The sequence below is a fragment of the Acinonyx jubatus genome, chromosome A2, assembly GCF_027475565.1.
Source record: "Acinonyx jubatus isolate Ajub_Pintada_27869175 chromosome A2, VMU_Ajub_asm_v1.0, whole genome shotgun sequence".
Taxonomy (NCBI): Eukaryota; Metazoa; Chordata; class Mammalia; order Carnivora; family Felidae; genus Acinonyx; species Acinonyx jubatus.
The window spans coordinates 43,000,863-43,016,371 of NC_069383.1; the positions used below are offsets into that span (position 1 = coordinate 43,000,863).

Here is a 15,509-nt window from a genome sequence, read left to right on the forward strand (position 1 = left end):
CAGTGCGGCGCCCTGAGGTCACCATATGTCTTTATTCTTGAGTTATTTCTTACTGTTGTTTCTATTCCTCTGGCAGTTCTGTTTGTGGAAGTTTCCATGTGAGGGTTCCTTGGATAGTTTTTGGCAAATAAAGGGCCCACATTTTGTTGAGTGAGTGAATGAATGAAATTTATAGATACATGCCTAATTCTTTTGTAATCAGGCTGTTGGATTTTAAGCATAGCCCTGGGGTTTCTTCCAAAGAGTCTCTCTTCTTTCCCCAATCGCTAAGAATCCAACATTTTATATCCCAAATTTTACCATGCTTATTTTTGCAATGCTTTTCTGTAAGGTGAACACGTTTCTTTATGCTAACATAGTAATTTAAATTTCTTTTTTCTTCCAGCTGCCTTTGCAGCAGTGTTGCACTGGTAAGATTGTTTTCTTCTCATGTATTTTTATGCAGATCATTACAACTTACCAAAACTATTTCCCATATATATAAAGAAAAAAATTTCAGTATGATAAGGATGAATATATATATATTAATTACTACAGGCAACACAATAACTTGAAAAAGTAGTTTAATTGATAAATCAAGGTCAGAATAATGTAATTTTTTAATAAAAAAAAGAGATCCATTATTGAAGAGGTTATATTTGAGGCTCTATTTCACTTAACGTTAATATAGTGTTCATGTTGAGAGGAAGATTAATTCTTTTAATCTTCTGGATAGAGTGAAATATGAATTTCATTAATCAGATATTTCTGAAATGGGAACCCAATGACATTTATAGTTCATTTATAGTTTTATTGTACGTAGTTTAAAATATTGTTATTCTGGTTCATTCTAATTTTAAAATCTAATTTGAATGTGTTTTCTAATAGAAATTTTAATAGAAATGTTAAGACATACAGAGTGGAAAAACAAATGTGGACACCGTTATCTTTGACTTTCATTACAAAATTATGTGCAAATTTCTAGATTCTTTTATGTTTGCTCTTGGTTTCTTTTCAAAATAATACTTAGCATTAAGTTCAACACTGCTGCTCTGTTAACTCTTTTGTTTTTGCAGGAGCCATATAACACACCTCTTTGAAAATGATCGCCACTTTTCTCACCTCTCAACGTTGGAAAGGGAGATGGCTTTTCGCACTGAAATGGTTAGTTTTCATGTGGTATTTTAGGAATCTAAAAACTTGAAGCTTTTTATCAGGGAAATTTTCAAAGATGTTCCAAAGTAGAAAGAGCAGACACCTCCCATGCCCCATCCTGTGGCTTCAACACCTGGAGACACAGCCATCTTTCTTTCATTCCCTCACCTCCGCACAGCCATCTCTTTTTAAAGGAAGGCTCAGACATCGTATCATTTCGTCTGTAAATACTTTCGTATGTATCTCAAAAGAGGAATTTTTTGTTACCCACAATACTTCTGGCGCACTTGAAAACGATAAACAGCAATTGCTTAATACTATCAAATGTCAGTCAGTGTTTAAGTGACCTACTGGCTTTTTTTTTTTTTTTCCTTTTTACAGTTGGTGTGTTGGTAGGCTTGAATTAGGATTCAGACAATGTCTACACATTGCGCTTAGTTGATGTATCTCTTGTCTTTTAATCTATAAATTCCACTTCTGATTTTTGTTGTTCTGCTCTTTATTTGTTGAAGAATCCAGGTTATTTATCTAACAGAATTACCCACAGTAATTCATGTCATTTATTATGTTCCACTGCCCCAAGTTTCCTGAATAATTGAGAGAGACCTGATAACTGAAGATTCAGTGGTGTTCTTTTTGTCTGTTTTTTTTGTTTGTTTGTTTCGGTAGGAATATTTCATAAGCGGGTGTACATTTGCTGTATCATACAAAGAGGCACACCATATCTGGTTGTCTCACTTTCTGTGATGCCAAGATTGATCAGTGGGTTTAGATATTGTCATGTTGATCCTTCCATTATAGCCTAGCCATCAGCCTAGATCAGTTAATTCATTAAGATTAGCAAATGTTGATGATCTATTCTAATTATTTTTTTCCTGCATTTGTTAACTGTAATTCTTCTATAAAGAAGAATTTTCCCATAATATTTATTTATTTATTATTTAATTATATATTCTCTGGTGTACGCTTTGTACATGTAAGACAAATAAATGCTTGAGTTTTTCTTTTTATTTACTACTTTCTAGAAAAATTAGTTGGTTTCCTAGCATTTTCTTCTGGTAGCTGATGGAGTTCCATCTTTTGGAATAAATCATTATGAACTGATGAATTTTAACATGTTTTATAAACTTGTAAAACTGTCTTTAACTAATGAGAGTCCTTGCATTGACTTTGTGTCCCTTTGATGTGACCTTGCTAATCTTCCATAGCTTTCATACTTTCTGGTACTATTAGGTGTATCCTTTCCAGACCTGGAGTCATCCAGTTTTCCAAGGAGCCCCAATTTCTCTCAGTAGCAAGTGGTAGTTAGAGACCACAGTTTTGGTGCTAGAGGTGTTTATTGCTATTACAGTTGACCTTTGAACAACAAGGGGGTTAGAGGTCCTGACCCCCGTGCAGTCAAACATCCACGTATAACTTTTGACTCCTTCCAAATTTAATGATTAATAGCTTACTGTTTACCGGAAGCCTTACTAATAGCATGAACAGTTGATTAACACATATTTTGTATGTTACATGTATTATTTTTTTTTTAATTTTTTTTCAACGTTTTTTATTTATTTTTGGGACAGAGAGAGACAGAGCATGAACGGGGGAGGGGCAGAGAGAGAGGGAGACACAGAATCGGAAACAGGCTCCAGGCCCTGAGCCATCAGCCCAGAGCCTGATGCGGGGCTCGAACTCACGGACCGCGAGATCGTGACCTGGCTGAAGTCGGACGCTTAACCGACTGCGCCACCCAGGCGCCCCAATTACATGTATTATAAACTATATTCTTCCCATATAGTAAGCTAGAAAAAAGAAAATGTTATTAAGAAAATCATAAGGAAGAGAAAATATACTGTATTTATCCAAAAAAATCTGAGTGGAACTGCGTAGTTCAAACCTGTGTTGTTCTGGGTTCAGATGTATTTGATACTAGATTGGCCATTGTGTCTAAGCCTTTTTAGTAAACAGAACTAAGAAACAATTTTTTAAAGAGAAATTATGGTCTTATATTCATATTTTAAAATGCAAATTTAGGATGAGTTTTTTTACTTACTTTGTATTAAATTTATATCTTTATTGTTAGCTTAGGAATCTTGGTTTCAAGTTACTTGTTTTTGAGGAACAAAAGTACCAAAGGTATTATTAAACATATGATTATTGAAAACATTTTAAGATTTTCTTGCATTTCTTTTTGACTTCAGGATATATTCCATTAGGGATGTACAGTAGAATTACTGTATCTTACAGTTATTTGAACTCTTCCAACTTGATAGTTAATTCCTTTATTTTGATGTTTAGGGTTTAAAAAATTTTTGTTTTGTAATTCAGTAAGATATTTACATGATTCCAAAACAAACCTATAAAACACGATAGGTTGTAGTAGGTTTCTACGGCTAACATAACAAGGGTACAATAAACCAGGTGGCTTAAAAGCAGAGATTTATTCTTTCAGAGTTTTGGAGGCTAGAAGTGTGAAATCAAAGTGTGGGCAAGGCCACGTTCTGTCAGAAGGCTCTGTGGGACAGTCCTTCCTTGCCTCTTCCTAGCTTCTCATGGTTTCCGGCAATCCTTGGCATTCCTTGGCCGGCTTTGGAATTGCCATCACTCCAGGCTCTGCCTCTGTCATCATGAGACATTCTCCCCTGTGTCTCTGTGTTTAAATTTCCCTCTCATTGTAAGGATATCACTTATTAGATGTCCTCGTTTTAATTTGATTATGTCTTCAAGGAACCTATTCCAGATAGGTTCACATTCACAGGTGCCAGTGCGTATGAAATTTTGGGGGATATTATTCAGCTCATTACAGTAGGAGATATTTTTAAAAAGTGATATGAAAGCTAAATACCATAGTAGGAAGAACCATTTTTTTGTTGTTGTTTTCAATAAATATCCAGGTATGCAAATTGCTTTCATATTTATGAGCTTTAAATCCAGTATGGAATTTGACAGCTGATGTGTCCTGGCCGCCAGGGCAGCTGTGGGCAAAATTGTATAGAAGATGCAGTATGTTTCCTGTCTTGCCCCGTACTGCCACTTATACTCCCTCACAAGGGGAGCAAGTACTAGTACTTGCTTATTTTTTGTTCTTTGTATTATTCCAACCTCAATATGTCCTATTCGCTCATAATGGGAGTACCACTGCTGTCCTCCCCGACCCACATGATCCCAGTCCTATGGGGTTCTTACCGTATTCTGAGCTGGAAGGAAAGAAAACAGCCTGGAAAACTGGTTGGCATCTGAATGTAATAATTGATATGTAATACATCAATATGTAGCCTTCCTAATATATTTTCATTCTTACATGCAAATCTGGAGGAAAGATGACTGATAGCAGAATTTTGGGGAATCAGATAAGCAGGAAGGGGGAAACATTTTTGCTGAGGGAAGATTTCTTGGATCATGGTAATTAATGTTCTGTAGTAAACCACTCACTCACCCTGTTCATAAGGTAGCCTTTTCTAACAATTAAATTAGTATGGGACCTGGGGTTTCTTAGATTATGTATGCTGTCTGAGTTATATTACTTTTTAAATGCTAAAACTATTTTTGAGTAAATTTTGTGTTCAATTATTTAATTTATTTTTTTTGAGTTCAATTATTTTAATTAAGGCAAGGTTATACTAACATATGTAGTTCTTTTTTGTAACCTAAGATTGTATTAGTGATCAGAAACTAAAAGCTATTATTTGCCTGATTGCTTTATTTTTCAAAAACAGTGTATTTTTTTTAAGCTGATAAGAGGCATAGTAATTATGTGCTTTTTATTATAACTATAACATATGTTTGTTTCAGGGACTGTATTATTCCTACTTTAAGACTATTGTGGAAGCACCCTCATTTTTGAATGGAGTATGGATGATTATGAATGATAAGCTGACTGAATACCCCCTTGTTATTAATACATTAAAAAGGTTCAATCTTTACCCTGAGGTAAGTTACTTTTTCAATTGTGATTTTTTTTTTTTTTTTTTTTACTTTTTAAAGTGTTACTTGCATTAAATGCTGATTCTAAATGTAAGGTATAGTTCAATATATTCTATTTCATCTTCTACTTTAAAAGAAATTATATATCTTCTTTTGGAAAGAACTATGAAAAAAATTATTAATTTTGGTGGGCTTTAGCCAGTTTCATGGGAACTGTCATGATTTCATGGTTTAGAAAATTTGAAAACTATCTAGATTCGGTGTGTTTACAGAGATGATAGCAAGGGAGTGCCATTACATGTCATTTGCCAAATAATGTTTCTTCCCTGTCTGGGATTCTTCACTTAATTGAATGAATGCCCTTTTTGCGGGGAGGGGAAAGATGGATCCACCCAGGAGGTGATCTCAATGATATCAGTAACTTTTTTGGCCTCTCTTTTACTGTCCCTGCCTTCATTTGACACATCCCTAAGCATTTTCCAGGGCTAAATTGAGATGTGACTCAGTGACATCCTCCTTGACTTGATATGAGGTTCCTCTGTTAACACACTGCCCCTCTGACTCCCCCCTCTTAGCTTGCCTGAGCTGCTAGACAGCATGTTCTCCAGCTAGGGCGGTGGGGGCCTTGGCCTCTGGGGATCTCAAGCTTGGGCTCTGTACCAGGACTTAGCAGGGCTCTCCGTTATTCCCATTCCACGAGAGAGGAGTCCCAAACTCCATCCAGATCAGTGAGTTAGCTGATTGATTAATGAGGAGATAGAGATAGAGGAGGTAGAGACAAAAAACCACCAAGTTCCAGTGTTTTGGTTTTGTTTTTGTTTTTTTAAGTTTATTTATTTTGAGAGAGAGAGAGAGTGAATGGGAGGGGCAGAGAGAGAAAGAGAGAGAGAGGGAGAGAGAGAGACAACCCCAAGCAGGCTCCACACTGTTAGCACAAATCCCAATGCAGGACTTGAACTCATGAATTGTGAGAACATGACCTGAGCAGAAATCAAGAGTTGGAAGCTTAACCTGCTGAGGCACCCAGGCACCCCTGTGTTGTTTTACTAATGTACTGCTTATGAGTACTTTCTATAACTGTGTATACATTTATTTTTACAGAAATGGGATCACATAGCAAATATTCTTTTATAAGTCCTTTTTGTCTTTTAGGATATTTGTAACAATCTTCCTGTGTCATCTTTTCGTCTGCAACATCATTTTTGGTGGCTGTATATCCAATCTCCCATTGTTTATTTAGTCCATCTTTTATGAAAATTTTGGCTGTTTTCAATTTTTTAAATAGTCTAATACTGGCATGAGCATTCTTGAAGCTAAATTTCTATACATGTCCTTACGTTTTTTAAAGTATAAATTTGTTGATGTGGAACTATTTGGTTCAACAAAATATATACTTTAATGACTTCGGTATGTGTTGCTAAAGTGTTTTCTAGATAGGTTATACTAATCAAAATTACCACTGGCAGTGTTTTTGAAAATGTTTGTTTCCTTGAATCCCTGCCAATTTGGTAGACAAAAAAATTGAAATCACATGATATATTTTTCTCATTGCTATATATGTGTGTATATATGTATTTTGTTTGGTGCTATACATTAAAAATGCATTTTTACTTATAAAAGTAATGGTTTATGTCCTTTGTCTATATTCCTATTGCAGTTTTGTAGGGGTGCATTTATTATATTCTGGATGTTAATACCAGGCTATTTGGGTAAACCTTTTCCTCCGGTTTTTGTTTGCCTTTAATTTTGTGTATGATATGTATGTATTTTTTCTGTATAGAAGTAGCATACCTATTAATCTTTTAAATTTATGATTTTTCATATTTGTAAAAAAGTCTTCATTCTTTATTTTAATTATTTTTTTGGCATTTATGTTTTGAATATTTCTGGAATTTATTTTATTGCACAGTATTGGAATAGGAATCTAACCTTATATTTTTTCAAAATGGTCTCATGTGTAACCTAACACTTTGATGAGTGGTCCATCTTCTTTCTCCCTACTGATTTGAAGTAGCTTTCTTTATTATACACAGAATTATTCTACGTATATGCTTGCATCTGTTTTGGGGCTTTGTATTCTGTATTGGGTTAGGTTGAGGTCCTGGAAAGCAGGCTTTCAGATGGAGATTTGCATATAGGAAGTATCTAGAGGAGTGCCCTTGGGGGCAACACCTAAAGGGGATGAAGGAAGTTGGCTGAGGCTGGAGGAGTTGGGCTCTGATGCAGTCGCAACAGAGGCTGCAGGCAATCCCACCCAGAGCTCTGGAACTGAGATGGCCCTGCTGGGAGTTGTCCTTGGCCTTTACATCCCTCCCTATTGACTAGTCTGGTATTGAATGCCCAGTTACCCGTGGGTTGCCTTTGGGTCACCTTTGGGTCAAGGTGTAACCTATAATGAATTTACTGTCCTCCAGTTGAGGGTAGTTCCCAGAGTGGGACTCTGGTGGGAGCTGTCAGCCACCAACCCTCCCAGCCCCTGAAGAAATGAGTGTCTCAGCCCTGGAGGAGGATATGGTAACACTCCTCGAGGCCTCTGCCATGATTACTTTGATCTGTCTGGCTCTTCTTCCCGCATCACACTGTTTTAATTTTTTTAAGTAGCAAGTTTTAGTATCTGTTAGATAGAATATTCCCTTCGGTTATTCTCCTTGTTATATTGCCACATAGCACTTCTAGATAGACACTTGGGATTTTGCTTAGCATTGTTTTATGTTTATGAGTTAATTTGAGGGAGAAGTCACATCTTGAGAAATTAGATCCATTCCAGAGGACAAACTATCTTTCTATTTGTTCATCTCTTCTTTTATGTTCCTTAGTAGAATCTTATAGCGTTTGAAAAATATAAATCTTGCGTGTTTCATGTTATATTTTATTCTTATGTATGGGTGAACAGTTGAAGCCTGGCTAATGAAGAATCTATGTAGGGGATTGTAAAGTTTACTTGACTAAATTTAAAGGGAACCAAGTGGGTAAGTGTAGGAAAGGAAGGTTTAATAATTATCAAAATATCTCAAAAATATTCTAGTAATGAAACTGTTGATGATAATATCTTTTCTCTAAAAATCTAAAAAAATGCCTCTATTTTCTTAAAAATAGGTAATCTTAGCCAGCTGGTACCGGATTTATACCAAAACAATGGACTTGATTGGTCTTCAAACCAAGATATGTTGGACGGTTACCAGAGGAGAAGGACTCAGTCCTATTGAAAGCTGTGAAGGCAAGGTTCTTTCTGTGATATTGTGTCAGAGGCTTCTGCTAGATTCAATGGCTTGGGAACACTGGAATTAATTGGAGACTGCTTTACTTACATTCTGCCCTGCGAGGCTGGGCTCATTTGGGGCTGTCGGTTGGAACACCTACATATGCCTTTTCCATGCATCTTTGGCTTTTGAGCCGGATAGTACCTCAGGGTAATCAGGCTTTTCATGGACTCCAAGTTGGATACTGCTTGGCCTCTTCTAGTCTTAGAAGTCACATAGTATGGCCTCTGCCATTGTCTGTTAAAGCAGTCACAAGCCCAGCCAGACTCAAAAGCATGAGCATAGACCCTCCCCTTCCCCAATACCTCGAAAGGAGGAGTATCTGAATTTGTAGCCCTGTTTTAAAACCACAGCAGTTGGAGCGCCTGGGTAGCTCAGGGAGGTGTCTGACTCCTGACTTCAGCTTACATCATGATCTCAGGGTCCTGTGATCAAGCCCCGCCTTGGGCTGTACGCTGGGCTTGGAGCCTGCTTGAGATTCTCTGTCTCTCTCTGTCTCTGTCTCTCTCTGTCTGTCTGTCTGTCTCTCAATAAATAAACAAATAAATAAGTAAATAAATAACTTTAAAAAATAAAAATAAAAAATAAAACCATCACAGCTACTGCCCTGTTCTCATCTCTGTTCTGCAGTAGTGTCATGTGTTCCTATGGGAACCAAGGCAACCATTGAAGATATCTGTGCCATTTTCAAAATAAGCACATTTTAATATAAATTGCCAGACACACAGAGTAATTTATAGTTAGAACATATGTTTTTTTTTTATTTTTTATTTTTAAAGGATTGGGAGATCCTGCTTGCTTTTATGTGGCTGTAATTTTTATTTTAAATGGACTAATGATGGCATTATTCTTCATATATGGCACATATTTAAGGTAAGACTATTCATCGAGAATATTTTGGTATGTATTATAACACTATATACTAGAACAATAAAAATGGTGAGATAAAGATTAACTTTGGTTCAGTTTTATAATATTTCTAATAGATCTACTTGTAGATACAAAATTCTTTCCTATTTGAATGATTTCACCATTGGCATAGCCAGCCAAACTTAAAATAATTTTAGAGGCTTAAATAGAGAAGGGTGGGGATATTTGATTAATTTTAAATATTTATAGGCTTTTAAGCATAAATAATATATTGTTTACATAAAATATAAGGAAAGGACCACTTATTATCAAATGGTGTTAACAATTCTATTTTGCTGATGTTAAAATAGAAATATATTTTATACAGATATTTAATATCTGACCTGATATACTTCACAGTTGAATAATAGTCCTTAAAGTAAAAGATTGACAAATTTTGTAAGCATCTTTATTTTTCTTCTTTTTTTTGACAGTTTGTTACATTGTGTACTTGTTTGAACAATTTTACCTTGAGAATATGTTTAGAATTTTTTTATATTGCTTATAGATTCCTTGTAGTACAGAAGTATGAGCATAGGTATATGACTTTCAATTTGGGTTAATGAGTTTGAATCTGCTGTTATACCATTATCTTTGCCTTGGAAGTACTGGTATTTTCAGTATAGTGCCTCAAAGATCTCTTTCATTCCTAGCTCAGTGTTTGAGCAGATAACAGTAACTTGATAAATATTTGTCAGATGAGGAAGTTATTAGAAGATCAATTTAAAGTATATTTGCATATAGATTTAAGATACTTTGATGCTAATATTTCTGATTTAGCTATAACAAAGTTTTTTTAATCATGTCACTGGAGGAGACTGAAATGAAAATGCGTGATTAAAAGATGATGTGGAAAATTTTGTTTTTGAAACAAGCCACACAGATATCTTAACCAGAAGTATATATTAATTGGTCAAGAGGAAGCCCACCTGAAGGAGAGCATGGCCAGTGTGCCTTGTATTATGATGAGCCTAAGGTCTCTGCTTTGGGAGGGGGTCCATCATTTTGCTAAGTACTGCCTAGCTGTCTAATGGATGGGTAGCTTTATTGCGTTTGGGATATTTGATTTTGAGGAAAAGAAGTTAAAATATGGAACAACAATATGGCATTGTTGCTAAATTGCCAACCTATAGTTATGCTACCTTTTTAATTGAAAGAAGAATTTCTAAATATTTAATAAGCATGCAGTATCATTTCCTTATAATGCATCGTTTTGAAGGCCAAGGGTATGACATCCGCTGCAGAGACTCCATTTTGTGGTTTTGACTGAGAGGTTTTCGGTGGCTTAGGCCCTGACCTGAGATTTCTCAGTCTTCAGCCCCCACTGTCCCCAGACAGCAGTTTTCTCCCTACATAGGAGACACATGTTCATTTGTCTAGTCCACATAAAGTACGTACCAAGTGGCTTCTTTGTGAGCTGGTGCGCTTGGGTTTTGACAGCATGTGGTGAGGTGAGGTGGGAGATGAAAGTGGTGCTGAGCGCATGTAAATGGGAGACAGCCAACAAGGATAACGTGCTTCTAGTGCTGGTGGCAGAAGTTTGTTCTGGGTGGAGGGTTGCTTTAGCCGTCCCTTGGAGGGTCAGGGCATTTTGGATAGGTGGGGGAGGAAGGAATTCCAGGGAGAGGCAAAGGTAGAAAACGTTGGATGTAGAAAGCAGATGAGTTTTACTGGGATGCAGATTATTGAGGAACATTGTTGAAGATTAAGATTGGAGAAATGGTTTGGCTGGTTGGTGCATGACCTTGGCCGGTTTGAGACCTATTCCAAAGCAAGCGAAGACATTCAGAAATTTGACCAACGGAGAGACAGGATTCAAACTAAACTACGATCTCATGAGACCCTTGATTTTCACCTGTCACTACAGTTAGACAGTAACTCCTTTAGCATAGCATCTGTCAAACTGCAGGGTAAGGCCTACTCGGTGATTTTAGAATTAATTTAATTGGTTTGGCGCAGCAGTATTTTTCACATGAAAAAGAAAAGAATACAAATGTAAATAATAGATTATACAACATTTTGTAAGATAGGTAAGATTTAGAGAAACTTCTATTTGCTATTTATTGTATATATGTGTATACATGTGCATGTGCTGAGTTGTAATGTAAAGTCTCATTTCTTATACTTTGAGTGTAAAAAAAAAAAATCTATAGACCACTGCTACTCGGTATGAGGGAGTGATTACCTTACGCATTTGAGTCTTTCCAAATAGCTGTTTTTGGTTTCTCTTCCTGGCTCCGAGGGCTGCAGCCTGTTTCAGCTTCACCCACTTGCCTGTTTTGTGCCCCAGCCTTTCAGGTGTTGCTTGACTCTTGGACCCTGAGGGTGGTCTGCCTTATGCACCTGGGCTTGGATATAGACCTGCAGTAGTACCACAAGTTTTCACTTCTCTCCTTCTCCCTTTGCTCTGTTTGCGGGCATTTTTTTAACCCTACCTGAGTAATCACTTTAGCTTGAGCCAAATGCATCCTAAACTCATTTCTTTCCAGCCCCAAATGAATATCTAGTTCTTGTACATTAATAGAGCCCCTTCTAGGGAGCCTTGACTATTGCACTGTGCCCTGAGGGCAGATGTGTAAATTAGAGTCCAGTGGTGATCCTGGTTTATATTGTGTTGAAGAGAGTCTTCAGTCACGTCTTTTCTATCAGTTTTTTTCATCGTATTTTAGAATGTTCTTAACATGAGTATTTTTAGAGGTCTTAAATTGCTAGGTAGTTCTTATTGTTTTCTTTCTTGGTGGTTAGTTCTGTCAACCTTCTAACTTTATAAAGTGGGATAAAGCTGCAGACTTCTTAACATGTGGGTTAAGAATAAAGAGGAGGATATCTATAACTGTGGTTAGAATCTTTTTATAAATTGTATTATATAAATTTACAGGCAGATTGAGTATGACATTTTTACTCCAGAAGTATATTTCTTTTTAAATAGTACAGATATAAGTTTTCTGAAGTCAGATAAGTCAATCCATTTCACAAAAAAAAAAAAAAAAAAATGGGAGGAGAAACAGAAAACACAGCCAAATGGTGAAATGGGGCTGGGCTGCCAAGCTCTGACTTGAGATGAAGTAAGATGTTTTGTCAATACAACCTATTCATGATGTATCTCTTTTTCTGGTATTCTCAGTGTTCTGTTTTTGTTTTTGTTTTTAATAAAACATATGTTGTTATTTTCTAAAAGCTGTTTTGTTAATTCATGATTACAGTTATCTATTTCATTAGATACCCTGACATGTTTCAGCTACAGACTAACAGTGTCTGGAGGCCAGTTTCATAAGACTTGGTATGTGCAAGTTTCCATTCTGCAGGAAGGAGGGTTCTCTGAGGGAACCTTCAGGGACTGTTAGGAGCTCAGCTGAGCTAGGAGAGGGAGCTGAGCTGTCAAGTATTGGAGTCGTCCATTAAAGCAACAAGCCAGAAACAAAAGAGTTAAGCCTTCTGTCACTTACTGTGATAACGTAGCATGAGTCTAAAACTGGAGAAAACACAGACTATCCCTGGCCCACTTCCCCCCATGGAACAGTACACTGGTTGATAAGTGGGGGACCAGTGTAGACATGGGGGTCATCTCACTGTTGAGGAAGCCCTGAACAAAAGGCTACAGCAGTTTTATGGACCCTGAGGTAGGTGGGGGAAGGGCAAAGGGGAGATGGCTAGGAATGGAAAAGTACTGGGTACTGAGTCAGACTGGGGGAAAGTATCTTCAGAGCTCCCCCTCTCATCCCTCTATAAGGAGCCCTTGGCAGAGGCATCTGAAGAGGACTTCTGCCCAAAGTCTCAGATAAAGAGACCTAGGAATGAAGGCAGCTGGGGGTAGGAATGCAAAGATGTGAAGGAAGGCCATGACTGGCCAGGACATCCTGAGTCCTCAGAGACTGCCATGCACCAGGTGTGTGGGGGGAGGGTAGCTGTCTCAGTGAGGCCTGTCAGGTAAACCTTTGTAATTGTCTGTGGTTGGGCCTTAGAAATTATCTATGGGTTTTTAACCAGGAGCCCAACTCTGTAGGGCATCTGTGGGCAAGGTCATGAGGACAAAGGGGCATCTGGAAGAACGGGCCTGGTCTGAATGTCCAGCCGAAATATTGTCAGGGGAAGAGCTGTCCCCTGTTTCCAAATTCATCACTGCATCCTGGCTCTCAAAGATATACCAAAACAGAACAATTTCTGTAGGTGAAATGAGCGTCTTTAGCTGATGCCAGTAGTAAGGCATGTGGAAGCCAAGACAAAATATGGACAACAATCTGATCTAGGCTCACCTGGGTATTAATCTCAAGTTAAATAAAACATGAAGGGCACCTGGGTGGCTCCGTGGATTGTGCATCCAACTTAAGCTCAGGTTGTGTTGCGGTTCATGAGTTCAAGCCCCACATCGGGCTTACTGCCTTCAGTGTGGAGCTGGTTTCAGATCCTCTGTCCTCCTCTCTCCACCCTTCCCCAACTTGCATTCTTTCTCTCTCAAAAATAAACAAACATTAAAAAGAAAAAAGTATCTTGGCATGAGTCAGTACTTGGTTCTGTACTGACTGCTTTCTATGGTTTGGTGTCCATCTGTCATCTTGGCGTTTTCCTTCACCACCCAGTGTTCCTTCATTGCTCTCTTATAATGGGATCTCTTGTGCCATATCCTATGTATTCTTTTTTCTTGGTTTATTTTTTCACTCTGGTACATCTTCTAGTGACTAGATGGGAGGTAAGGTTTTGCATATTTGAAAATGTATCTATTTTGTCCTTATATTTGATTGATAGTTTTAGCCAGTATTGAACTCCAGATTGGAAATCATTTTCCTTCAGAATTTTGAAGGCATCACACTATTGTTGTCTTGGTTCACATGGTGCTGTTCAAGTCTAAGTTATTCAGATTCCTAAATTTTTGTATGTGACCTTTTCTCCCCTGTCTTTCCTTCTGAATGATTGTAGAATTTTTTTCTTTGTCACCGTGGTTCTCAGATTTCACAATCTGTCTTGCTGTAGATCTGTTCCCCTTTATTATCTTGTACGTGTGATGGGTTGTTTCAGTGTTGCAGTTTGTGCCCTTGATTTCAGGGAAATTTTCTTGGATTATTTCTTCACTTACATCATTCCTTCTGTTTTCTGTTTCAAAACTTCTGTTTTTTGAGTATTGCATTTCCTGATCTTCTAATTTTCATATATTTTCCTATTTTTAATATCATTGCTATTCTACATTCTAGAATACTTTGTCCACTTTGTTTTTCCAACTCTTCTCACTTTTTCATTTCTGTTATCTTGTTTTTAATTTTCAAGAAATTTTCATTTGTTCTGTGAATGTTCCTTTTTTAAAAAGTAGTATTTTATTTTTGTTTCATGGATTCAATATCTTTCTCTCGGTGGATACTAATGATTTTTTTCTTCCCTAAACAACTTTGGTTTCTTCTGGTTTGCTTTTTTTTAATCTTTTGTCTTCACCTACCATGTTAGAGGTTGTCTTTAGCTGTCTGGCTATCCTAGGCTGTCATGATTGAGACAGGAGGACACAAAAGCAGTATGGAAGCTCCATATCGTGGGTGGAACCTGTTAACATTGAGTTTTTATATAATTTGAATAAATGACGTGGGAAGAACTTAGAGTGACTGCCAGTTCTTTGGTTTGCCTTTAGATGTAAAAGAAAATATAATGTAACAAAGGTTTTTCAGGGTTGTGATAGGGAGGTAAAGTGTTTCATCAAGTTAATTGGAATGAAACATTATAGGAGAATTTTTAAGAAGTGACTGGGTAGGGGGGAAAACACCGAAATGAGTTAGGAGACACTGTCTTCTGTGTGAGACAGAAGATACAATAAGATAATGCTTGCAGGGCACCTAGAAGAAAATTTGCTTTCAGAAAATAGTTTTTAATTGAATGAAGTGAATAAATAAATTATTGGGGAAGAAAAACTTAGCTCTTGATTGCTATTTGCAAAAGGCACAAAAATGATATATTCTTTTTTTTTTTTTAATTTTTTTTTTCTTCAACGTTTTTATTTATTTTTGGGACAGAGAGAGACAGAGCATGAACGGGGGAGGGGCAGAGAGAGAGGGAGACACAGAATCGGAAACAGGCTCCAGGCTCCGAGCCATCAGCCCAGAGCCTGACGCGGGGCTCGAACTCACAGACCGCGAGATCATGACCTGGCTGAAGTCGGACGCTTAACCCACTGCGCCACCCAGGCGCCCCAAAAATGATATATTCTTATCTAGCATATAAGCTTTATTAGCATTTTACCAATTTAGGAAGTATTTTTTCAGTGGATTCATTTGAAGCTTTTCCTCTTCAGATTCCCATCTTAAGATTATTTGTTTA

At 37.2% G+C, this 15,509-nt stretch overlaps 1 protein-coding gene across 7 annotated transcripts in view; it reads left to right on the top strand.

The window, feature by feature from the left end:
• Nucleotides 1-15,509, top strand: part of DPY19L1 (dpy-19 like C-mannosyltransferase 1) — a 103,561-nt gene that overhangs the window by 25,609 nt on the left and 62,443 nt on the right. For all 7 annotated transcript variants that reach the window (XM_027075247.2, XM_053218234.1, XM_053218235.1 and 4 more), the window contains 5 exons: nt 386-410; nt 1,056-1,143; nt 4,915-5,052; nt 8,143-8,263; nt 9,086-9,179. In XM_027075247.2, coding sequence (XP_026931048.1) covers nt 386-410; nt 1,056-1,143; nt 4,915-5,052; nt 8,143-8,263; nt 9,086-9,179 — 466 coding nt within the window. The remainder of the gene's footprint in view (nt 1-385; nt 411-1,055; nt 1,144-4,914; nt 5,053-8,142; nt 8,264-9,085; nt 9,180-15,509) is intronic.